The sequence below is a fragment of the Maylandia zebra genome, linkage group LG6 (assembly GCF_041146795.1).
Source record: "Maylandia zebra isolate NMK-2024a linkage group LG6, Mzebra_GT3a, whole genome shotgun sequence".
In the NCBI taxonomy this organism is placed as follows: domain Eukaryota; kingdom Metazoa; phylum Chordata; class Actinopteri; order Cichliformes; family Cichlidae; genus Maylandia; species Maylandia zebra.
This window is the reverse complement of record NC_135172.1, coordinates 1,138,771-1,162,788: the sequence shown is the minus strand read 5'-3', so window position 1 is coordinate 1,162,788 and position 24,018 is coordinate 1,138,771. Positions and strand designations below refer to the sequence as shown.

The following is a 24,018-nucleotide window of genomic DNA, read 5'->3' as shown; positions in this document are numbered from 1 at the left end:
CTCCAGGTCAGCACTGAGACCTCGGAAACAACCACCGCGATGGAAGACACGGCCGCTTGGCCTGAACTATGAGCACATTAAACCAGCCGTCCGGGACAAAGTCTTCCCTGTCAGTCTTGGTTAAGTTCACTAACAGTGCTCTGGACAGTCCCGTGCGAGGCTCCGTAGGGCTTCATAAGAACCTGATGTTTAACAGTCCACGCTGAAGTTACCTGGTCTCCGTGAGTGCTCGCGCTTGTTTCGTTTTGACTTGAAGCGTGGGAGCACACACACACTGCAGCCGTGGACGGTCTCGTTTATGTTTAAACACATTTGTCCAGGTTTGTAGAAGTGAGAGCGGCTCTGTCCAAAGTGCTCACATCACTTTCTGGACCCCAACCAGCGAGCCGACGATCCAACATGCGGGCAGTCATGTGAGTGCTGGTGGTGGGGAGGGGCGCAGTCATGTGACTGGGGGGGGGCTGTGATTGATGACACCTGACGTCATCAATCACAGTTGTAGTTTCCCAGCCCAGGTAAAGAGTTAAGGTTTTACATGTTTACTTCCGGGTTCGCCAGCTCTTACGACACATCCGTCTCAGCCTCCCACGGCCACGTCCGTGCGAGCTCCAGCAACATGCCTTTCATCGAGCTACAGAGCAACCTGCCCGCCGGCCAGTTCTCGGAGGCCTTTCTGAAGAGGCTGTGCTCCAGCACCGCGGCAGCTCTGGGGAAACCCGAGGACGTGAGTACGGCACACACACACGAACCCAGCCCGACCTCCAGGCTGACAGGCCCGCGAGCGAGCGCCGCACGCCGAGGATACGTGTCCGCTGATCAGCTCTCTCATCACCCTCTCAGCCCTGATCCACGTACGACAGGTGACCAATCACAAGCACCGATCGGGAAGAGTTGGATATGACGCGTGAATCGGTGAAAGTCACGCGCAGTGAAAGAGCGTCAATATGGCAAGCCGTTAGAGCCATAAATCGCCACTTTCCTAACCCGTTTGGTTAAGAAATGGCGTAAAAAACGCCGTTTAATTATTCAAAACGCCGAAAAAAGCGGCGTTCTGTTCCGACAAAAGCCGCTTTTTCCGCCACTCGGATGGCGCCCTGAACGCACCATCCGAGTGACGTAAAAAGCGGCGTTCAAAGACAGACGGAAACGCCGTTTTTTACGCTACTCGGCACAAAACGCCGTTTTTATGCATCTTTGAACGGCGTTTTTTTACGGCGTTCTCTGCCAGCTGTAACGGCGTTTAAAACGGCGTTTTATTGAAATTATGCAGGGCACTCCCCATGGTTCCCTCATCCAATTACTTTCAACTCATTTCACCCAATCAAAGAAGAGGAAGTGCAGACCACACTAATGCATCACCGATTCACCTTGCTGCTAAGTGATTGCCTATTCAGTACCAGTGCTTGTCACAGTATTCACTTGTATTATAATCCCACTATGCATTTTGATGTGTTTAAGGCATGATCGAGCAAACAAACGACAGAATACTTTTTCTGAAACCTTAACTGTGTTACCTGTTATGGCAGCTAACAGGTAATGAGCAGAGCTAGCTCTGCTCATTTCTGAGCTTCTTTCTTATTTTCCTCTTTACTTCTCTTAACCTTTAACTTATGTTTTAGCAATCAGATCCTGCCATCTTGCATTACCGCTTCGTGCTAGTTATGTTGACTTTTCTCTTCTTTTGTCTCCACTTTTTTCACCCGTGTTTGGACACTCGGCGCATGGCTCCTTTGTTTACATTAGGGATCAGCTGTTAGCGCTGCGCCCTGCAGCTGCGCTACCGGCAGACAGACCCTACATCCCCAGTGAGGGAAGAAACGGGGGTGATGTCTCCCGAGGACACCTCACACACCATCTCTCCTTCCTGTAATCACTTTAAATGTGAGATCGCTCCCTGATATGATTGAGGAGCTAATGACGCTAACCCGGTCACAGTGGCAGTATCCCGGTACTCCCTCTGTGAGTAGGCTGCCCGGCTTCCAGCTGCTGCGGGCGGACAAGACGAGAGACAGCGGTGAGAGGAAAGGAGGGGGGCTGGCAGTGTTTGTTAAAGACGGTTGTGGTATCTCTGGGCACATCGCTGTGAAAGAACAACTCTGCAACACAGACATTGCGCTATTAGCGGTTAGCATCCGTGGAGGTAGCCTGTGACTCTCTGTGGTCCGCAGACTGCAAACGCAATCTCCGAGAGCTCTTCTTCTAATATCAGGGGACTTTAATCATGTCTCGCTGGACTCCACACTGCCCACCTTCACCCAGTATGTGACCTGCCCCACCGTAGGCAATAAAACATTGTACTTAATGTATGCCAATGAAAAAGTGGCATACAGTTCATCACCTCCCCCTGCCCAGGGAAGATCCGATCGTAACAGAGTGCGTCTTGTCCCTGTGTGCAGCCCTTACTGTGCAGGGAGCCACTAATCACCCACGCAGTGCAGAGATGGTCCGCGGAGGGCATATAAATAAATAATAAAAGCAAGTAAATGACAGTATGCTCTTTCTGAAACAAACGGAGACCTTAACTTTTATCAAAATACCGTTTTACTCAGTTTAAAGTAATACCACTGTATAATAGCCTTCAAATTTAATAATGTTAACAGTATCTCAGGAATATTTTTGCCCTTTCAACATGCATTAAAAAAATAGATATACAGTTTTGAATCAGACCTGTATGTACATTTTCTCAAAAGTGACGTAAATAAGTAATCTCAAGAACCTGAAATAATAGTTTCCCACGTAAACTGGAGATGTCCTTGTCAATGTCATCAGAGTACTCTGGATGTCTTACACGAATTTGAAACATAAAACCAGAGTGGCACATGACAGTGTTGCACATAACATAACTAGTTTATATGACATGAAGTTATAAAAAAAAAAGAAGAATCCATGTAACTTGGTAATGGCTTCTTTCTGATAACTGTCGGCTGCAGTGTGCATTATCTTGACAAAAGTATAAGATACTGAACCCACTGATATGATGTGGTGGAGGAGCACAAATACCTGGACACCCACATATATACATTTGCTGAACTGGAAGATCAAAACAGAAGCTGTACACAAGCAGTGTATGGGCAGGCTATTTTTTGTGAGCAAGCTTGTGCAGCGCACTTTGATGTGTTCTTCTTGGATCAGGAGAGCAAGCTCTGTGATTGGCTGCACTTCGGAAGCTGTGGTGGAGAGGAAGTGAGTGAACAAACTGCCATGCATCATGGATATTCCTCTCAATCCACCTCACCAGGTACTTCTCTAAAAGTGTGACTCAGGTCTGTTGCCCCAAAGGATACAGGAAATGTTAGATATTTTAGTATTTTGGGAGCATGTACTGAATACCTTTTTTGATGATATTATACAAAGGACCCTGTTTCTGCAATGCCCTTTGTTTGAACTTCATCTCCTCTTGCTGCGACCCCACGGGCAACTTCCTTTGGCCTGCTGGTCTGGAAAATCCAACAGTTCATCTATATGTAAAGAAGGCACTTAAACTGGAACAGGCATAGCTGCGTTGATCCTGCTGTGGTATAGTGGGACAGTGCATTCCTCGAGTGCACATCAAGTTTGCAGCCTGCTAAAGATCACACACCATTGATTATGTGCCTTTAGGTATATATGGTTAAACATTTCCTAATGCAAATAACTACATGCAGTATTCTACCATGTGCAAACTTATATCACTAAAGGATTCTAACTGTCTAGTGTTTAATGGACCTGTCAAAAGTATGTTGAGATTATAGAAGGCCCCTTTCAGAGCTAGGGGGAACTTCCTTATATGGTTGTAACTTGTAACTTGAAACTTGTTGACACACGAACCCTTCTGCCTATAAAAACCCTGCACAGAAGAATAAACTTTGAGTTGATTTTGGGAAAGCAGTCTCTGTATCATTTTGTTCTCCCAGGCTACTCCCGGCGCTGTAACTAACCCGCTGAACGGCATACCTGAGCTTACTTTGAATAATTAATCTTATACAAAACTCTGCTTATCGCTGCCCACGTCTCGAAGGAAACTCGATCCACGGATGACCCGGAAGGAGAGATTTCTTTCAGGAAATGCACTGATTTCCATGACAGAATTCACAACAACACAGACACAGGTCGGTTCTTTGAAACGGGTGTTTATTACTTGGGCCTTCTCTCCTTGGCTTCACCATCACCAGTACGGGAGGACAGGGAGCGATCTCACATTTAAAGTGATTACAGGAAGGAGAGATGGTGTGTGAGGTGTCCTCGGGAGACATCACCCCCGTTTCTTCCCTCACTGGGGATGTAGGGTCTGTCTGCCGGTAGCGCAGCTGCAGGGCGCAGCGCTAACAGCTGATCCCTAATGTAAACAAAGGAGCCATGCGCCGAGTGTCCAAACACGGGTGAAAAAAGTGGAGACAAAAGAAGAGAAAAGTCAACATAACTAGCACGAAGCGGTAATGCAAGATGGCAGGATCTGATTGCTAAAACATAAGTTAAAGGTTAAGAGAAGTAAAGAGGAAAATAAGAAAGAAGCTCAGAAATGAGCAGAGCTAGCTCTGCTCATTACCTGTTAGCTGCCATAACAGGTAACACAGTTAAGGTTTCAGAAAAAGTATTCTGTCGTTTGTTTGCTCGATCATGCCTTAAACACATCAAAATGCATAGTGGGATTATAATACAAGTGAATACTGTGACAAGCACTGGTACTGAATAGGCAATCACTTAGCAGCAAGGTGAATCGGTGATGCATTAGTGTGGTCTGCACTTCCTCTTCTTTGATTGGGTGAAATGAGTTGAAAGTAATTGGATGAGGGAACCATGGGGAGTGCCCTGCATAATTTCAATAAAACGCCGTTTTAAACGCCGTTACAGCTGGCAGAGAACGCCGTAAAAAACGCCGTTCAAAGATGCATAAAAACGGCGTTTTGTGCCGAGTAGCGTAAAAAACGGCGTTTCCGTCTGTCTTTGAACGCTGCTTTTTACGTCACTCGGATGGTGCGTTCAGGGCGCCATCCGAGTGGCGGAAAAAGCGGCTTTTGTCGGAACAGAACGCCGCTTTTTTCGGCGTTTTGAATAATTAAACGGCGTTTTTTACGCCATTTCTTAACCAAACGGGTTAGGAAAGTGGCGATTTATGGCTCTAACGGCTTGCCATACGTCAAAAGTGTTTTTACACGCGTCGAAGAGCCGCTTTGTCAACAAAGTTGATTCAGTATCACAGCTCCATCAGCAGGACACAGCACAGGCTGATAGCGCTGGATTATAGTCACGTGTCTGAAACGAGGGTGTAGTTTCTATTCTTGCAGCTGCAGCCTCTGGATCACGCGTGGGGACCTGCAGGTTTTAGATCTCACCTGAATCGCACGATGAGTTTGTTACCCGGTGCTGTGCCAAAAACGGATTTCCAATGTGTCTGTGTATTTTTTATGAGTAAAATCTTTACATGTGTTGGTAATAGACTTCGGTGAACAGGGTTTACAAAAGGATTATAAATTGAATTAAAAAATTATCAGTTTTTCAAGTATGTGTATAACTCTGTGTTACTGTAGTTACTTTATAACAAATTCGGTCCTTTAGCCCCACTTAAAATATGTTTACAGAACTATTGTAATTTTTGCTGCCATTTCTGCTGTCCTCTTGGCCAACTTACTCTTACAAGAGACTTTTAATGTTAATGAGAATTGCATAAATAAAGGTCATATAAAAGTCACTGCCAAAAACTGATTGCGGCTTCTACCTTGTTACACAAATGTTGTTTGTGGCCCAAGATGGCTTTATGTTATCCATGAGGGATCCATTTGACATATGTTTCACATATTATAGCCCAACAAGTTATTTATAGCAGTTTAAATACGACCAATCAGTTTTTGGCAAATACCGGAAATCAATTTTTGGCAGACAATCACTATTTGGCACAACACCGGCCTCTGGAGAACCTCAAGACATGCTGAGGAGGTCATTTAGCCATGCAGATCAAGGACACGTCTAAAACCTGCAGGACACCGGCGCTCGAGGCCTGGCATTCCCCACACCTGCTCTGATGTAAAGAATAAAGTAAATGCCCTATTCCAGCTGTAGCCAGCAGCTACAAACGCACTCCGTGTAGGACCACTCAGGCTTGGAGAGCTATAAAAGTTTTAAGCGAACAAGCAGTGAAGCTGCTAATAAGAATCCACATTTAATACTGATGCTCATCAGAGAGACACAAAGACTTTGGACAAACCTGGATGTCGAGGTGATGTTCTGGAGATCTGCTGTCAGTGTTTTTGTCTGCATTTGTAACAGAACTGTGACTGACCGAGTGAAGAAGAGCACGCTGCTAAAACTAGTTTCCATGGAGCACAAACACATGAACAGCATTTTAATCAGCATGTCGTGTGTATCGGGATCCAATGATAATATTAACATGTATGTGCATTTGCTTGAACTCTTGTTTTTTACCAAACCTAATGACATGCTGGCAGAGACCGCTCACATCTGGAGCCGGGACAGAGGACGATGTCTCACCAGTTTACAGGAGAGCAGTTAAACTGGGATACTGTGTTAGGTCAGGGCTTGTCAGCATGCAGTTCAATGTGCCACAAGTAGCTTTCAAATACCTATGAAAATATACATTTCATCCAGCAGATCAGGTTACTGTGCTAGCAGCGAGGAACGTGGCTAATTTCACACAGCTTTGTCTCAACTCAAAAAGAAGGAAAAGCTAATGATAAAAATTTAAACCTTCTCAGATAAGAAAGACTTGCCAACAAACAACGCAGAAGTATGGAGAGCAGAATGTTCGTACAGGGCGTCGCTTCACCTTCGGTCAGGGTCATAGCCACTGTAGGAGGTCAGAGGTCAGAGTTACTGTGTCCACCTCCACAACTTTTAAACACTAATATTTTACCCCTCAGAGATGTACATGAAAGAATGTGACTCTGCTTAGAGAAACACGAACTGTACCTTTGCACAAAGTCTGATAACACCAAACTATTGAACACTGTATTATTCAGTGGATTAACTGCACTGATGCTCGTGACCGTGTTTAAGGCTACGTCATGTTTTGCGTGTGCAGCGAGGACACAGAGGAGTAACTGGTGCACCTGTGCTGCCCTCTGTGGAAGTAAGCACACTTAGTTTGTTTGATGAAGCCTTGCCCGTGCAGCCTTCTTTCTCAGTCGGGCTTCAATGCGAGTGTCTGTGTCTTTGGTCCAGCGGATGAACGTGGTGGTGACGCCGGGGCTGCCGATGCTGATGGCAGGTTCCACCTCTCCGTGTGTGATCCTGTCAGTGTCTGCTATCGGTGTGACTGACACCGCCGAGAAGAACAAGGAGCACAGCGCCAAGATCTTTGAGTTTCTGACCAAGGAGCTCGATCTGAGCCAAGACAGGTGAGCCTGCTGTGCACACTCGCTGTAGTTACCTGTTTACTGAGGCTGTCTCCTTAACAGCTTGACAGTGATCACATGTAAAGGCTGTGAATGTTAATGATTCACTAACTGAATAAACTAACGGACATGAGCCGCTGAGCCTTTTCTGAATGTAGACAGCTGTTGTATAAATATACTTTGGAAAGAAGAGCGTGTACGTTTACTACTCTGCAGAATGCTATAAAGTCAAACTGGGCCCGATCCCAGCAGAGCCCAGCACTAATCAATGCCACTGCAGCAGTCAGTCAGTCAGTCAATCAATCAATCAATCAAGCCTTTTATTTGTCACATGCAAAGTTTACACCTGCAGTGAAATAGGACCCCCCCTCCCATCCATACATACATAGCACAGACATCACATGGGGATACAGGTCAGAGATCGGTAGCGTTACAGAAAAACACTGAAATATACACTACAATGGGAAAGTACAAGAGGAAAAAAAGAGACCTCTACTCATGCCGGGCTCCTGGGAGGACAGCACGAGAACAGGAAACAACAAAACTCCTCTGCACAAAGAAGCACATAAATGTCCACAGCACAACATTATGGAGCACGTGACCAGCCACAGGGTCGGGTGGGGGGTGAGGAGTAATCCGAAGCAAACACAGCAGCCATCCTGCCCAGCGCTACCATCCAGCGCGGGCTCAGACCCGCCGTGTTCCCAGGAGGCAACAAGCATCGGAGGCGTTTGGAAAGGGAGGGAGGATGAGTGTGTGCATATCAGTGTATATGTATGTGTGGGCGTGTCCAGAGTTCAGCTGAGACAGTGTCCTTCGCCCTGCCAGGCTCAGTAAACAGTCTTCCAGCCAACCCAGGTGGCCTTGCATGGAATGGGAAGAACAGACTAAACACAGTCGTTATCAGGGTGTTGTTGTTCAGCTCCAGCCTTGCGACTGCAGCTGGCGCCGAGAGGGTATCCGCATGAAGTGATGGTGCTTTTTACTTTAGTGCGAACAGCTCATATGAATTTCAAAGCAGTTCTACAGTCCAACACTGGTCTCTCAATCTCCCGTTGGAGAGCCGCGAGCTTCGCCATACTTACGTTCTGTGATGTTGTCATTCTTGTGCTCAAAGAGCCGATTCTGAGAACTCACAACAGTGGGCCTCCTCGAGATGTCATCCAATTTGGGCTCAGAGATCTTATTCTGAGTATTCACAGCAGCCGTAAGCTTCTCCAAGATCTTATCCATGCTGCGTTCAATGAGCCCATTTTGAGAAACTCACGCCTCTTCCATCGTTCCAATCCCAGCGGGCAGCCTTGTGGGGGTTTGAACAGCCGGTTCCGCTTTCTTAATTCTTCGATAAGTCAGGGCCAAGCCAGCTCCGATCAGCAAGAACCCTGTTACCATGGTTCTGAATAGGTAGATATCTTCAGCACTCAGGCTCACCCGAGCCCAGACTTCTCGTTGAGAAAGGGGTGTCAATTGCATTCAGGGACCAGTTGATCCAACCCATAATTCTCTTTTAGGTTTTAGAGAACAGACTGTGAGAGTGTTCCACGGAAAAGTAATAAAAAGTAATACAAAAAAACACGAGACTAGACAAGGACACAAGAGGCTAAGCAGGGAAGCTAAGGGAGAGGAGAAAAGTGCGACCGCCTTCGTCAAGAGCAAGAGCACTCGCAACAATCAGAAAACAAGCCCAAATCCTCACCTCTGCACCACCGTGCTCCACAACACTGGTGCAGAGGTGTTCGATGTGCTGTGTTTGTGCTTCTTCCTCCTGTTGTTGCAGATCATCTGGACACATGTGGAGCATTTCCCATTAGGATGATGTAGAGAACTGATTTGGTAGAAAGATTGCTTCCAGGGCCAGTCTTCTGTCTGGGATGATGGTTTAAACACAGTAAGCATTAGTGCTGCTGTCAGCGATGAGTGTGCTGCTCTCATGTGGATGTGCAGACTGACTGCTGTGTTTGATTGGCAGGATTGTGATTGTGTTCAACGCGCTGGAGCCTCACCAAGTGGGGAAAAAGGGAACCGTCATGAGCTTCCTGTGAAGGCTCGCCTCCCTGAACGACCGGCTGTACCACATCAGCACCCGCCCCCTCTGCACAGTCGTTTAAAGGTCACTTGCTTCATTTTCACACCATGATCATTTCTGCTGTCTGAACCAAACCCAAGCTCTGCGACTGTTACATTCGCTTGGTTTCTATACTTGTTACGAAGAAGCGCACAGAGAAAGAGCTCTAAAGTTTGAGTTTTGATGTAGCAGAGGGCTCCTCTGGAAACAATGTTACTGTGATGTGGATGAAATAAACACAGTTCACTTATGTGTGTGTGTGTGTTTGCCTTCTTTCACATGTTAGCAGACACGTGTGAGCCATCACTGCACGTTATACATCTGCTGCCAGATTCTCAAAGCTCAGCTTCACCTGAAAATGTTCATTGTTTCGTGTGTTCAGCAGGTTCGATGTGCATCTTTGCACATTGGTGATTTCAGTCGTTAAAGAAGTGCGACGTACAGCTCGTAGCTCCTGGCTCACACACATCAGTGAGAAAGGTGCCACTTTTTACATGTGTATCCTAAATGTGTTAATATTCCTTATCTAAAGAAGACATGGCTAAATGCCTCGTCCTTACTGAGCAACACGTCTTTATGTGTGAGAGCAGAGGAAAGCTCCTGTGTTGGCTGAGGTAGAGGACCGTCTCCATTTGCAGTAATACTCAATCCTACAGTTGGAAATGTACTGGAAAAGGTGAGTTTAATCTAAGTGATGAACATCAGTGTGAAGGGTTTAGTCTCTAGAATCTGGGTTAGAGAATAACTGGATGTTCCAAACAAGCTGCTTTGGCCTGACTAACACAATGATGAGCTGTAAGACTTCACCAGCTGAGTGAACACGGGTACATTTATGAAGGCAGTCCATGCTAGCAAGTGTTTGTCATAGGAGGTTACTGACCCTCATCTGTCCCTGAAAGAGCAACAACAGGAGCATAGCTCTGAGTTATGTAAATGCTCAGATGACCTTTCACCCAGTGCTCTGCAGCTCAGAGAGCAGAGAGATGGAGCACGAGGACTCCCCGTTGGACTGAACTCCCTGAATCATCTGGCTCACAGCAGCTGTGAGACGAACCTGCAGAGAGCCCCTGATATTAAACGTCACAGTGTATGAGCAGGAAACACTGACTTTTAATGCAGCCAGAACAGGACAAAAACGTAATCACGCAGGTCACCAGTTATCAGTGGAGACGTGACTGATCTTTGGTTAGGGCCATAATAAAAGTTAACGAGGAACAAAGTTAGGATCTCGGGTGATTTTTCAGACGTTCAGCTGGTCGGTTTAGGAGCCTCTGTCTCAGCCTCTCCCAGCATCCCCCTGTGTGACACCAACACCCCTACATCCATGAACCTCCTCTGAGGTCTTCCTCTTTCCCCCGGCCTGGCTGCTCCATCTTCATCATCCTGTGTCCAGTACATCCACCCTCCCTGCTCTGCACATGTGCAAATCATCCCAGCCTCTCTGACTCTGAGCTGTTCCTCTGATGGACTCATTTCTAGTCCTGTCCATCCTGCTCACTCCCAGTGAACACCTGGACATCTGAATATCTTCATGCTGTGGCTCATCAGCCCTCTGTAGTTACTGCAGCTCTGTACATCACCCTGGTGCTTGCAGATCTGTACCAGTACAGTTCTCCTCCTGTGAAAATCCTGGTTAGTCCACTGTCCTCCTAAACAACCGACTCCACAGGATCGTCCTCTAGAGTAGCCTCTTCATAGCTGCCCTCACCTCCTCCTTACTAATCCTCTGCTCTTCCTAGCTGTCCTCCACTTTCTTCATTCATCAGCTGATTAAAGCACTTCTTCCAGCTTTTCAACACTCATCGCTCTTCAGTACATTCACATCTCAATCCTGAAATGCCTTCACTTCAGGCAGATGCTCTGACCATCAGCCAGCGGTGGGGCTGCTCTTTAAAGACTCCAGCTCCATTTGTGCTTGGTTCTGCTGTGTGAACACAGACAGAAGCTCCTCCTAGATGTTACCACTCGCGCCTCTCATCACTCCTCAACTATTCTGAGCTAGAGAAGAAATTCAGATGATTCCTGAAGAATGGGACTCAGAATTTTACAGTGAAAATGACAAAATAATTCCAGGTCGCCTGTATGCTACTTAGGTGATAAAAGGTTAATGAGATCACCACAAAACCACAGTCAAAAGGATTTCTCTCAGTTCACATTCAAACATCTGCCAGGATCCACAGATAGATTATTTATCCATGAATCAGTCGAGGTGGGAGATTCCAGCGTTCTTTAGCCAGACTTCCTCATCAGTCTCAGTTTGTCTGACGCTCCACATAAGAGCCAGATGTCTGTTGAACTTGACTCTCAGGTTTGATGCCGAAACACTGCCCATGTTGCCTTCCTACCAAAACAATCAGATGACTCTCTAGGAATGAATCAGAGGGAAGGAGGTGCAAGCTAATGCAAGCAAGGCACTACCAGCAGTGCAGCAATGATGACAGACGGGTGGCTCAGCTGGAGTTCAGCGTGCCCACATCCATGTGTCTTCCTTCTCTCCATCATACCAACCACCTCTCTGCCTTCATCAGACTGAGGAATATTCTGGGACCTGCTGTATATTGTGAAATATTTGTCCTGCCTGGTCCTTAAACGTGTCTCAAGCTGTAATAAACTCATTCATAGAACCATGGTTACCTCTGCAACTAAAAAGACCAAATAAAAGTGATGAAAACAACAAAACACATCAAAATATGACTGAAAATATATATTAACAAAATCAACATGAACATTGCGGATCCCCATCACGGCGCCAGCTGCAGGCCCAAGGCTGGAGCCGAACAATCACTCCCTGATAATGACTGTGTTACGGCTATTCTTCCCGTCCCATGCAAGGACACCTGGATTGGCTGGAGGACTGTTTACTTAGCCTGATAGTGCGAAGGACACTGTCTCAGCTGAACTATGGACACGCCCACACACACACTTACACTGATAAGCACTCACTCATCCCCCCTCCCTTTCCAACGCCTTCGATGCTTGTGCCCTACCGGGGATGATAGCAGTCAACTGGACCAGCGCAGATGCTGCAGGACCGGAAGCGCTGTGTACACCGGCTCTCTCTCACCCTTTACCTGTTGCTGGTCTTGTGTTTCTATGGTGTATTGATAGTCATGTGCTTTTGTGCTGAGGTGTTTTTTCTGTTATCAAACTGTTCTCCCACTAGGAGCTCAGTCTGAGTGGAGTTTTTTTTCTCCTCCTCTCACCTCATGTAGTGTATTTTCGTTGTTTTTCCTATCAGCCTACCTTCTGACATGTCTGCCCAATGTGATGTTTGTGTAAAGTTGGTCAGAAGGTTCCTTTGTGAGTGCGCATGCACCATTAGCGTGCTGCCTGCTGTAACCCCTAATTTCCCTCGGGATGAATAAAGTGTTCTGATTCTGATTCTGATATGTTGTGTGATGAAACTGCTGTTATACCAGTTCCTCTTATGCTGGCAGTGTGGTCATATCTTAGACACGCCCACCGAAGAAAACATTCTGGCACGTTGGTCCGGGCTCTCCTGCCCCCTGGTGGTCATTAGGGAATGATGCAGGCTTGTCATTGGCTTCATGTATGTGAGTGAAGTTGCCCCCCCACCTTCTTCAAATCCAACAAAAGTGGTATCAAACGTTTGTGCTGGTTTGTGCTGCTATCATTTTAAAGATATTAATAAAAATTTCTAGAGGTCATCAGAGGTCAACCAGCCCCCCCACATTAATGGAATCAAACAAAATTGGTGTCAATCAGTTGAGCTATGTTTGTGCTGGTTTGTGCTGCTAAAATTGTCATTTGTGCTGCTTCTGTTTTAAAGATATTAATGAAAATGTAAAGGTCAAAAGGTCAACCAGCCCCCCCACATTACCCAAATCAAACACGATGTTAAACGTTTCTGCTACGTTTGTGCTGGTTTGTGCTTCAAAAATGTTCGTGTGTGCTGCGATCATTTTAGAAATATTAATAAAATAACGTCTTGATGCGTGCTTAATCATCCAGGTAAGTAAATCCCAAAAGGTTGATTCTGTTCATCTGGACATTTTCAGTGGGAGAAAGAACGACCTCCAACGCTTCTATGACTGGGATGCAAGTGAAGACAGATGTAACATCTCTCTCTCACTGTACATGTACTGTGTATAAAATTAGAGAAACACAACCTGCACAAACAAAATAATTTGCAGGACAAATGTTTGACATCAATTTTGTTTGATTAGAAGAAGGTTGGAGGGCAACTTCACTCACATGTGTTTGTAAGGTTGGGGAAACCTGCAGTCAGCTGAGACTGAAGAAGTCACTTGGATGCAGAGGTGGGTCGAGTATCCAAAAATTGTACTCAAGTAAGAGTATCATTACTTTAAAATATTATTACTCAAGTAAAAGTGAAAAGTAGTCGTCAAAAAAGTTACTCGAGTAAGAGTAAAAAAGTACTTGGTGAAAAGGCTACTCAAGTACTGAGTAAGTAGCGAGTAACTGTTTGAAATGTCTGATTTATTTTATAAATCAATGCTATCAGACAAACAAAAATACATAAATATACAAATTTTAGTATTTTCAAATATATGTAAAAAGATCCACAAAATAAGGCACAACAATTCTAATTTAAGATTTCAGTTTTTCATAACGTAAAGCTTCTTCAAGCAAAACCCACAGTAAATATATTCACATTTACAGCAGCCTCAGAGAAAACATTAGAACGAGGCAACTTCAACATAACAGACTACAGCTGATGACACTATGTTTGCACCTCTGAAGCCCAACTGATCCCCCATGACTGCATTTAATGTCAATCATTTATATGAGATAAGCAAAGTCTGTGTATCAAAACGTTTCTGACAATATTGCTGGACACAATTGAGCTATCGATGTAAAGGTGCCTGGTTGTGTTGCACTGACCCGATGTTACTAAATATAGGCTGTCATATATTAACTGTTCCTCTACGTTCCTCAGTGAATGCAGCCATTATTACACCCCTGAAAACAGGAAGGAAAGAATCACAAGTGATTTTGTGTTGTTATCTCACAGAGTAGTTTAATGCAATGAGGAGAATGTGCGAAAGCCCCCTAGTGGAGATTGGAGACACTACCAATCGATCCCAGAAACTAGCCGATTAGTATTGTACAGATCGCAGTTCTGGTGAATAAAATGACAACCACTGATGCAACATGAAAAATAATAACTTTTAAAATATTTCCATATCTTATTTACATTGTCTTTATGCTTATGTCAACTAAGATGAATGTGCATTAACTGTATTACTTTTTACTTTCAGTTGTGAACCCTTTTTATACATAAGAATAAGAATACCACATGACTGTGGCCTTGTGTTATACCCTCTCTGCTGCAGACAAACACAAACATCGTGATTAGACATTCGGGAAGAGCCTCTTAAAGATGAAGGTCTGTGTCTCTTGACCTAAACACATAATCCAGTTAAATCTGATTTATGTTCATTAATGCCCCTCACACTGTAACTTAAAGTAATAAATCGGTCACTGATTAATTACAGAAGTACGTCTGTGAGCATAAAGATGTAAGCCTTGGACCATCAGGATGAAATGTGGTTGGGAAACTTAACAAGCTTTGATAAAACTTCATCAGTAGCTCAAGCAAGACCTCAAAACCTTCGATCACCACGGGTGGTTAGCAGCCTGTGGTTGTACCATGCAGCCTAACAACATGCAGTAAATTGCAGGTTAAAGCAGTCTGCTTACACATTGTTAAACGAGGGAAGGGAACTAATGTGGCTGTCACATTACCCTTTTGTCCCATTTCATCCCAGGACTCGATTGAATTGCTGCTCACTTTCTACAATACTTAAAACTGATCAGTAGGACCTGAAACTGCAAACATTCAAACATTCAGGCCAAGAATCAGCTGGTGAACATATTAATCTACTACAATTAGCAGAAATGAATAAATAAACAGAAGAAAGTTAGAGTGATATCAGAGTCATGCAAGTTTTTGACCAGGAGGTTAAACTCATGCAAATGAGCTTCACCCAGGCTCATGAAAACACCGTCCTGCTTATAAACAGCAGATCATTTGTGTCAGTGTGTCAGGATGGTTTATATTTGAGCTTTTAGTACACACAGAACAATTTTTATTAATTGTTTTTAGCGATTACCAAAGTCTGTGAATCCCCAAATTGTGCAGTTGTTCTATTTGCTCCCCCTGAGGTCACTTTCACCATGTGACAAAAACAACACCCCACTCCACACACTCGGGCCACCAGCAACTTTCTAAATCCTCAATAAAAAGCTGACAGGTTGCGATGATGTTCCAAATAACTTATTAAGAAAACAACTAAATACACAGAAAATGTTATGAAAATTGGTTTATTTTATATCTCATAGTTTTAAATGATGCAATAAAAATATGTATAAAACATCACAAACTGTAATATTTTACAAATGCTTATGTCCTGCTGATGCAATGGAGACATCTTCCAGTGACAGTCTTCATCAGTGTGAGTGTGAGGAGGATCCTAAACCCACCGACACAGAAGTGCATGTTCACAACTCCCTCTGTGCAGGCGGGGTCAGGACCCTCCTCACCCTGGGTGAGGAGGGGTGGTGCTGTGGCCAGTCAGGTATGAAGTGCTGAGAGTGGATCTTTGGTCCTCTGTGCAGCTCTGTCCACTCTCAGCTGCCCTGCAAAGCAATAACACAAGAAAGCTGTCATTTTAACACAAAACAGCATTTCCATTGTTGGCAGCTGCAGTATGTTGTTAAAAAGCAATTTTAGACCCAACGTATACACATGAAAAATATAAATAAACCTAAACCTACAGTGCTGCTGACAGAGGATGATGATTTATACCAACTATTGGAAGAATTTCGCCTTCAATACAGTTTGTTGTCAATGTGAGGTGATAACTTACATAGTTGGACCACAGCACCACTCTCCCGTTTTTCACTTGGTCATCCATCCTTCTCATCGGGTTGGTCGGGGTAAGGCTGTCTTCTGGGTGGGGTGTTTGCTCCATCTTGGACGTTGAGCGTCTGAAGTGTTGAATTCTTAGCCACAGGCTATACCTTATGTAAAAACAAGAGACTACAGTCAGTTCACTGCATCATATTTAAACCTTTTCTACTTATTTGTGTTGAGATTAAGTACAGACTTACCTTTGTCCTGCATGGTGAATTAGGGCTTGGGAAAAACATATATTATTCAAGAAAAAAACAATACATTTCACATGTGTGAGTCAGATGTTCTTATATCTGTAAAAACAAAAACACAAAGGCAAAGTTTAAAAACACGTTCTAACATAAACTAATCAGAGTCACTGTCATCAAGGGAAAGGCTAAAAAGCCTCTCCCAGAAACGTCTGACTCCAAAACAACCTGAGGATGTTGAAGGGGCATCAAACTGGTCACTTACCTTGCACCTCTTTGCACTTACCTCTTCGGTGCAGATGTCTTCTCTGCTTCTCTTTTCTGAGGAAGGAGCAGCAGAGAGAGCAGCAGAGAGAGCAGCTGAAGAAGCAGATGAGAGAGCAGATGAGGAAGAAGCAGCTGAGGGAGGAACAGCAGAGGGAGGAACAGCAGAGGGAGGAACAGCAGAGGGAGGAACAGCAGAGGGAGGAACAGCAGAGGGAGGAACAGCAGAGGGAGCAGCTGAGGGAGGAGCAGCTGGCGGGTCACCAACTGGGGCAACAACTTGAGGGAAGAGTGGGGCGTTGGCCTGGCCAAAAGGCGGCATGGCGATGGGGGCAGCACCTGGAGCAATAGGATGTTGCCAATCGTGCCAAAACGGCCCTGGAGGGTGCTCCCGGATGAGAAGGGAATCATCTCTCTCATCCATGGTGTCATACCCCGAGTCATCGCTAAGCCAATCCCCCCACTCTTCTGAGTCGTTCCAGTCAGATGAATTGTCAGTCTGTTCACTCACCTCTTCATCATCTACAGGTAGGTAGGGGGGGTACTCACCATACTCACCTTGCTGTTCACCGTCATCAGCATCTGGTGCTTCATCAGAAGAGGGTGAGGGTGAGAGAGGGGAAAAATACTCACCATACTCACCTTCGCTGATACGCTGGGTATCAGTGTCCTGAGCTTCACCAGAAGAGGTGGTGCTCTGGAGACTGTCATCCAGGATCCTGATGACTTCAGGAAGGCCTTCTTCTGCAGGGCGTTCAACCACATAGTCAAGACGCCCTGTGAGGAAACAATTTTTAAAATAAGATTAGGAATGTAATAGACACCCAGTGTTAAAGCAACAGACCTACATCTGTTAGTTTGAGCAGAGCATGAGAGAAAAGCATTTTATGTCAGACTGAATGACACTTCTACTTGTTCAATCTTTAAGTGAAGTTTTTTAATAGAAGACCACCAAACCTCCACCAAGGCAGCTCACTCTGTGTACTTTTAAGGTGACACTATATTGACACTGTATTTAGTGTACATTCAATTTGTTTTATTTGTTCTTTGTAAGCCTTTATGCAAACACTATGTTGGAATAGGTAATGGATAATAAGTATTGATTTGTAAATAGCCGAACATGAGTAACTTATTATATAAATATACTACAGTACATTTAGAACTAACCATGCAGCTCATTCTCCTGTTTTATTTACAATTCACGATGTCACACATTTTGAAAAAAGCTCAGAGGTTAAATATGTGGATGCAAACCATCCATCCATCTTCATCCGCTTTGTCCGGGGCCGGGTTGCGGGGGCAGCAGCCTAAGCAATGTTACATTATGCAAACCATAATGTAACATTTAGACCACATGTACCAATCGCATTTTTTTTTAAATAAAAACACAACCTCCTTGGCAAGAGTAAAAATTGCACACACAAAGCTCTGCAGGTATGTCTGAAAATGATGGTCAAGTGAAAAACAAACAAACAAACAGAAACTCTTAACTCAGAATCCACATTTTTAGAAATGTGCACAAGGACTGTATCTGCCATAAGGACAGACACATCTAATCTGTGGTAAACATGCTACCCCTGTGGAAATATCCCTGTGGAAATATCCCCGTGTACAATATCTCTCTCTGCTATCCAATAAGGTTAAAAGCATTACCGTAACAGAAGATGGGTCTTAATGCCATTATTTCTACTGTTTTCATATTCTTTTGATATTCTTTTATTTGTATTTTTTTTATCTTTGTGTTTTGCAGCAGAGAAGAAATATCGTTTGTCATTAAAGCCTTTGATCCGGAGAAGAAAAGGATGTCAGGAGGGGACCTGGATCTGCGTGTTCTGACGCCATGACAGCTTGAAGATGCCGTTACCACAGAAACGGATTTTTGGGCATTTTACAAATTTTAGTCCATTAAGCTATTTTTAACCATTTCATTTTAAAGAAAAGTGTCAAATTTGAAGCCTTCACATCAAAGTAACACCTTTTTTTCGTATTCATACACCGGTCGTTAATAATTTCTACACCTCTCCCGGAAAATTTAAAGCATACAAACAATTTACGGGAAACAATCTTGAATACACATATTTGATCACGTTAAAACTTGATATTCACACTGGAACTTGTTAAATTATTACAGTCATTTAAAGTTAAAGAAATTTTCAAACGTACCTGCAGCGAAGTCCAGGTGACAGTCGAGGAGTCCGGGTCCACGGCGAGCCATCTTCAAACTTGAAAAACAGAAACAAGTACAAACAGATGAAGTACTTGTTGTGCTCTCAAGTTATATCCGCTTTCAGTCAAATGTTTTGCAAAACTTAGCTTTCCACAGGCTGAGGTTGGAGCAGGTCGAAACAAGTCCACGAGCAAGTGTAAACGGACGATTGGAGCCTCGTGCAGCGTTTAAATACCCTCGGCTGCCATGGTTACGGTTGTCAACGTGTGTACACGTGCACTGATAGAACTATATGAATGGAGCTGACCGCGGTGTAATTTACAGTTCATTTATGGTCATTTACTGTCAGGGGTGGAAGTAATGAATTACAAATACTCACGTTACTGTAATTAAGTAGATTTTTTTGGGTACTTGTACTATGAGTAATTTTTCAAGTGTGTAATTTTACTCATACTTGAGTACAACTTACACCATGTAATCTACTTCGCTACTTATAAAATCAAAAGTCGCTACTGAGTACGCCCACAATTTGAATTAATATTCAAACCTTTCGTCTGCATTTTTGCAATCGCAACCGCGCCAATTTAAGACGTAAGCAAAGAATAAACTCCGCTGCAGCAGCAGGCACAGTCTGGAGGTGCTGAATGGTGGAGTACAAACTACTTTATAGACCGAAGATTTGGAGACAAAGAAGCCAAAACGGAGACAGAGGACAACACTGTCAACCATGAGAACGAGCAGAAAAGACGGAGGACGCGTGCCCGTGGCCATACCCGCGTGCCCGTGGCCGTACCTGGAGGGAATGTTCATGTGCAGAGGGAGAAACGGAGACAGCGTCCAGATGCAGTGCAAACTTTGACCTCTACAGTCATTTCAGCTTACAAGACTTCAGCGTCTAATCTTAAAAACACACATTGAGGTAAGAGGTTTTACAACTATACGTGTATGATATTGCTTTCTTATTTTCCATGTGTGTTAAGGTTATTTTGGCTAAGATATTGTCACCGCCATTGGTTAGCCTGATATTAAAATAAGACGGAGCTAGCTAATGTGCGTGTGTGTGTGCATGTTTTAGCTTATTGTTTGGATAACCACCGTCATTACAATAAATTAAACTTGTAGTCATTTAAAACTCACAGGCCTACAATCAGCTGGCCTATATAAAAAACAAAAACTTGAACACAGTGCTGAGCTGCATCTCAAATGAATCTTCCAGCTCTCAGCTGACATGTACCAGAGCGCGATTGATGGATCGGTTGATCAGTATCATTGGCCTGATACAGGTCTATCATAGTGACGTGGCTCTTAATCAGTAGGGTTATATGTTTCCCAATATGATATCTTTTTTAAAGAACATAATGTGGATTGGTTTTATTTGTTAGCTGTATGGGCAGCATTTTTGTGTATGTGATCCCTTTTCTTAAATTAGATTTGCTATATACACATATTTTGCTCTCTTAGTATTTTTAGGACCTGACTAATACTGAAAACTTTAGGGTGATACTGATAAAAAGGAGTTAAAAATTTAGATACTGATACATTGGTCGATACTCTTTTTACAGATAGTATACAGATTACAGAACTTAGAATGTATACAGAAATTCATGTTTTTTGCAATGATCGTTCAAAATTGGTTTACACTTGTGAATAAATACAGCAATATATCTGCAAAATTTGACCAATTCACCACTCTTTTATACTATGCTCAACAATCAAAGATTAGCTCAAGTCTAGTTGAATGATGTTTTAAAAATGTGTTTTCTTTTAGTGTTAATCACAGTGAGGTTATGAAGTAATGTATGAACCTGACGTATGATAATATTTATCTCTACAGAGGAAACATCCATCGAAGATTGAGCAGTGCAATATCACTGTGGCATCAACATCTCGACAGCGAAAGACCACAGCCACACCAAACAAGCTCTCAGCAAATACACAAGTTACCAGACCTGATGTTGAGAGCTGCAAACAAACATGTTCCACAAGCAACTGTTGACAGCTTGTCATCAATTTCACATGTGAGGGTCTACAGCCATTTGCAGTGGTAGAACAGCCATCTTTCAAAGAATTGGTTACCACATTACAACCTCAAGTCATCTCCAGACCCGCTGTCCGTGCCAGAATCTGTGAAGCTGCTGATCACATGAAGATGACTTTGGTTGCAGCATTCGATAAAGTCAAATTTGTTGCTACTGATTGTTGGTCAGCTCATCAGAAAAGTTACCTTGGAGTCACATGCCATTGGATAGAGGAAGAGTCTGCAGCACTAGCGTGCAAAAGATTGAGAGGGTCTCACACATTTGACATGCTTGCTGGTGCGCTTGATGATATCCATTGCCAATACAAGATTAGAGGCAAAGTTGTAAGAACACAACTGATAATGGATCCAACTCTGTCAAGGCCTTCCACATGTTTGGGGCACAAAATGATGCAGATGAAGCTGAAGATGAAGCAGACCCAGAAACTCTTGACCTGACTGACCATATTGACTACCATGAGGCAGGTGCAATTCTTGATGAAGACTCTGGTTTGGAGTATCAACTCCCGCCTCATCAGCGATGTGCATGTCACCTGCTAAACCTTGTGGCAACATCTGACGCTGCCCTAGCAGAGAGCATGAGTGACACCTACAAGAGGCTCTCCCGTGCAAGCTTTGCAAAATGCCAGGCCATTTGGAACAAAACTGGCCGGTCTCATTCGGCTAATGAAGTGGTAGAGGACAAGTGTGAGCTACAGATCATCTGTCCCAATGCAACACGGTGGAATTCAACCTACCTTGCCATTGAAAGGATAATACGCATCATTGATGAGAAGGAGGAAGATGCCATCAGGAGCATTTGTGAGGAGTTCAAGGTGAAAATGTGAGTAAAATTGGACACCTCACCTCCACTACTGGAACTTCAACATTATGCACTCCATACTGTACAGTAACGCCACTGTTTTGCACGTCTCACTCTGTATATTTTATATATTTTATTTATTGACTCTATTTAATTTGTAAAATATGTGTACACACACACACACGCACACACACACACACACGTAGAAAAATATTTAGTATACACATCCAGAAATGCATATACTATTATATATTGTACATATATTTATTAGTTTCAGATGTAGCCATTCTTGTATTTTGCTTGTTTACGTTCTTGTATTTGCACATCTCTGTTGCTTGTGAAGCTCGCACACAAGAATTTCACTCACATGTGCTGTACCAATGTACCTGCACATGTGATGTGACAATAAAAGTGATTTGATTTGATTTGATTTGATTGGACACCTACCAATATGGTTGCAAATTTTGTGAATTTTCCTTAATGGATGGTTAAAAACGTGAGCAGACTCTTAATATTAAATCAGAAGATCCCTGTTATAGTCATGGTGGGTTTTGTTGTTGTGTCTTACAGGTTGAGTCCTGCAGAAGTTGCATTCCTTAGGGAGTACTGTACCACCATGAAGCCACTGGTGAAAGCTGCAAACATCCTTCAGTCTGAGTCCACTTCCTTTATGGGATGGCTCCTGCCAGTAATCCAACAACTACTGTCCAAACTTAGCAGGCTGGAGACATCAAGCACGACATGCGTGCCACTCATCAGAGCCCTGCAAAATGGCCTTCAAAAGCGTTTTGGAGCGATGATGGAGGATCCAGAGTTGGCTGCAGCTGCAGTCCTCTTACCCAAGTTCAAGACTTCCTGGACTGACAGAGCAGATGTAATAGAGGCTGGTAAGGATTCATGTGATCCCACTTTTGTGTAATCTTACATTTGAACACATGCTTAAGTGAGTATTTCACCTAATACGTTGTAAGTTATTGATGGTCTGTCCTGAATACTAAACAATCCTTTTTGAGAATTTGCCCATTTTAAATTTGTGTTCAGGAATAATCACTGAAATTTAAATAACAAAATTGTGTTATCTACTTGCAATTACAGCCTTGACATGCATCAAACAACATCTTGAAACGACGGAGCATGAGAGTGAGGATCAGCAAAGAGTCATCTGATGAAGATGAATTCTTCTCCAGACCAAAGTGCAGCTGAGCTTGATGGTTATCTTGCTTGTGCCACAGACACCATGGAGCTGCTGCACTCCTTCTCAGCCATCAAAAACCTCTCTCTTAAACTGAACACAGCTCTGCCTGCTTCTGCTGCGTGTGAACGACTTTTTAGCTGTGCTGGTCTACTCTTCACTGCCAAACGAAGTCGGATTGCCTCTGTTAATTTAGAAAACCAGCTCTTGCTGAAACTGAACAAAAGGTTCAGAAAGTAAAGTGTGACAGAAACGCTAAGACTTTAAGACACTCCTGCCTGTTGTTCAGTGTATGGGGAAAAGTTTAAATGGTTCTACGCATGTTCAGAAACATTTTTGTCATTGTTTTAACAAACAAAATTCCTCCTTTTACATCTACATTTATTTACAAAACAAGTTACCTTTCTATACCTTGTTCATCTGAGAAATGTGCTTTGAACATAAATATTTATACTGGTGAATCGAGTCGAATGCCTGCTGTTGACGACAGAATAAAACATCAGTCTGTTAAAAAGTAATTAATACTCCGAGTAGTTTTTGAGAACAGTACTTTGTACTTTTACTCAAGTATTTTTTTAACACCAGTACTTTTACTTGTAATTGAGTACAACTTAACCAGTGTAACAGTACTTGTACTTGAGTTCAAGTTTTGAGTACAGCAGGTGGATGAGGGAAAGGGGAGGAAGGAGGAGGAGAGACCCGTGGTGGCCGCCGGACCGGCCGCGTTTCGTATTGGGCTGAAAAGGAAGGTGATTTGTCCAGACTTCAGCTTGAATGGAAAAAAAGACACAAAGCTGGAGTTATTCTGTGTCTTTACGCTGCAGCTGCCTCTTCTTCTCCCATTCTCCCCCCTCCCTCTCCTGTTGCTACTTAAATGATGAAACTGATCAGTGATCAGCTGATCGCTTTTCTCTCTTGTTTGTTTATATTTCGAGCCAGAAAGAGGAAACCAGCAGATGTCGCGCTAAACAACAGCAGCACGTTTGATCAGCTGTTGTTAGAATTTATTTAATATTAATTTCTAGTATCAGCAGATGTTTGCTGGAGCCACAGCTGTAAAGCTGCTGGTCATG

The 24,018-nt window shown here is 43.7% G+C and overlaps 2 protein-coding genes and 2 long non-coding RNA genes across 5 annotated transcripts; 3 read left to right on the top strand and 1 right to left on the bottom strand.

Annotated features, from left to right (window-relative positions):
* The first annotated feature begins 514 nt into the window (after positions 1-514).
* On the top strand, positions 515-9,643 carry ddt (D-dopachrome tautomerase). 2 transcript variants are annotated; one of them, XM_004572353.4, is made up of 3 exons: positions 559-724; positions 7,156-7,331; positions 9,298-9,643. In XM_004572353.4, the coding sequence occupies exons 1-3, from the start codon at positions 617-619 to the stop codon at positions 9,368-9,370; spliced, it is 357 nt and encodes a 118-aa protein (XP_004572410.2). In that variant the 5' UTR covers positions 559-616; the 3' UTR covers positions 9,371-9,643. The 2 variants fall into 2 exon arrangements, with proteins under 2 accessions (XP_076740617.1, XP_004572410.2); XM_076884502.1 differs by lacking the exon at positions 9,298-9,643 and having other exon boundaries at positions 515-724; positions 7,156-7,335.
* On the top strand, positions 731-3,864 carry LOC143418888 (uncharacterized). Its single transcript, XR_013098806.1, has 2 exons — positions 731-1,533; positions 1,744-3,864. It is a non-coding gene; the product is annotated as an uncharacterized LOC143418888 (long non-coding RNA).
* A 6,265-nt stretch (positions 9,644-15,908) lies between the features above and the next one.
* LOC112434486 (uncharacterized) lies at positions 15,909-16,822 on the bottom strand. The gene is made up of 3 exons (XR_013098805.1): positions 16,492-16,822; positions 16,248-16,401; positions 15,909-16,017 (listed from the first exon to the last, which is right to left on the bottom strand). It is a non-coding gene; the product is annotated as an uncharacterized LOC112434486 (long non-coding RNA).
* Positions 16,823-16,916: 94 nt separating this feature from the next.
* Positions 16,917-23,612, top strand: LOC143418886 (uncharacterized). Its single transcript, XM_076884499.1, has 4 exons — positions 16,917-19,832; positions 20,748-21,774; positions 22,324-22,640; positions 22,849-23,612. The coding sequence occupies exons 2-4, from the start codon at positions 21,323-21,325 to the stop codon at positions 22,917-22,919; spliced, it is 840 nt and encodes a 279-aa protein (XP_076740614.1). The 5' UTR covers positions 16,917-19,832; positions 20,748-21,322; the 3' UTR covers positions 22,920-23,612.
* The last annotated feature ends 406 nt before the right edge of the window (positions 23,613-24,018 follow it).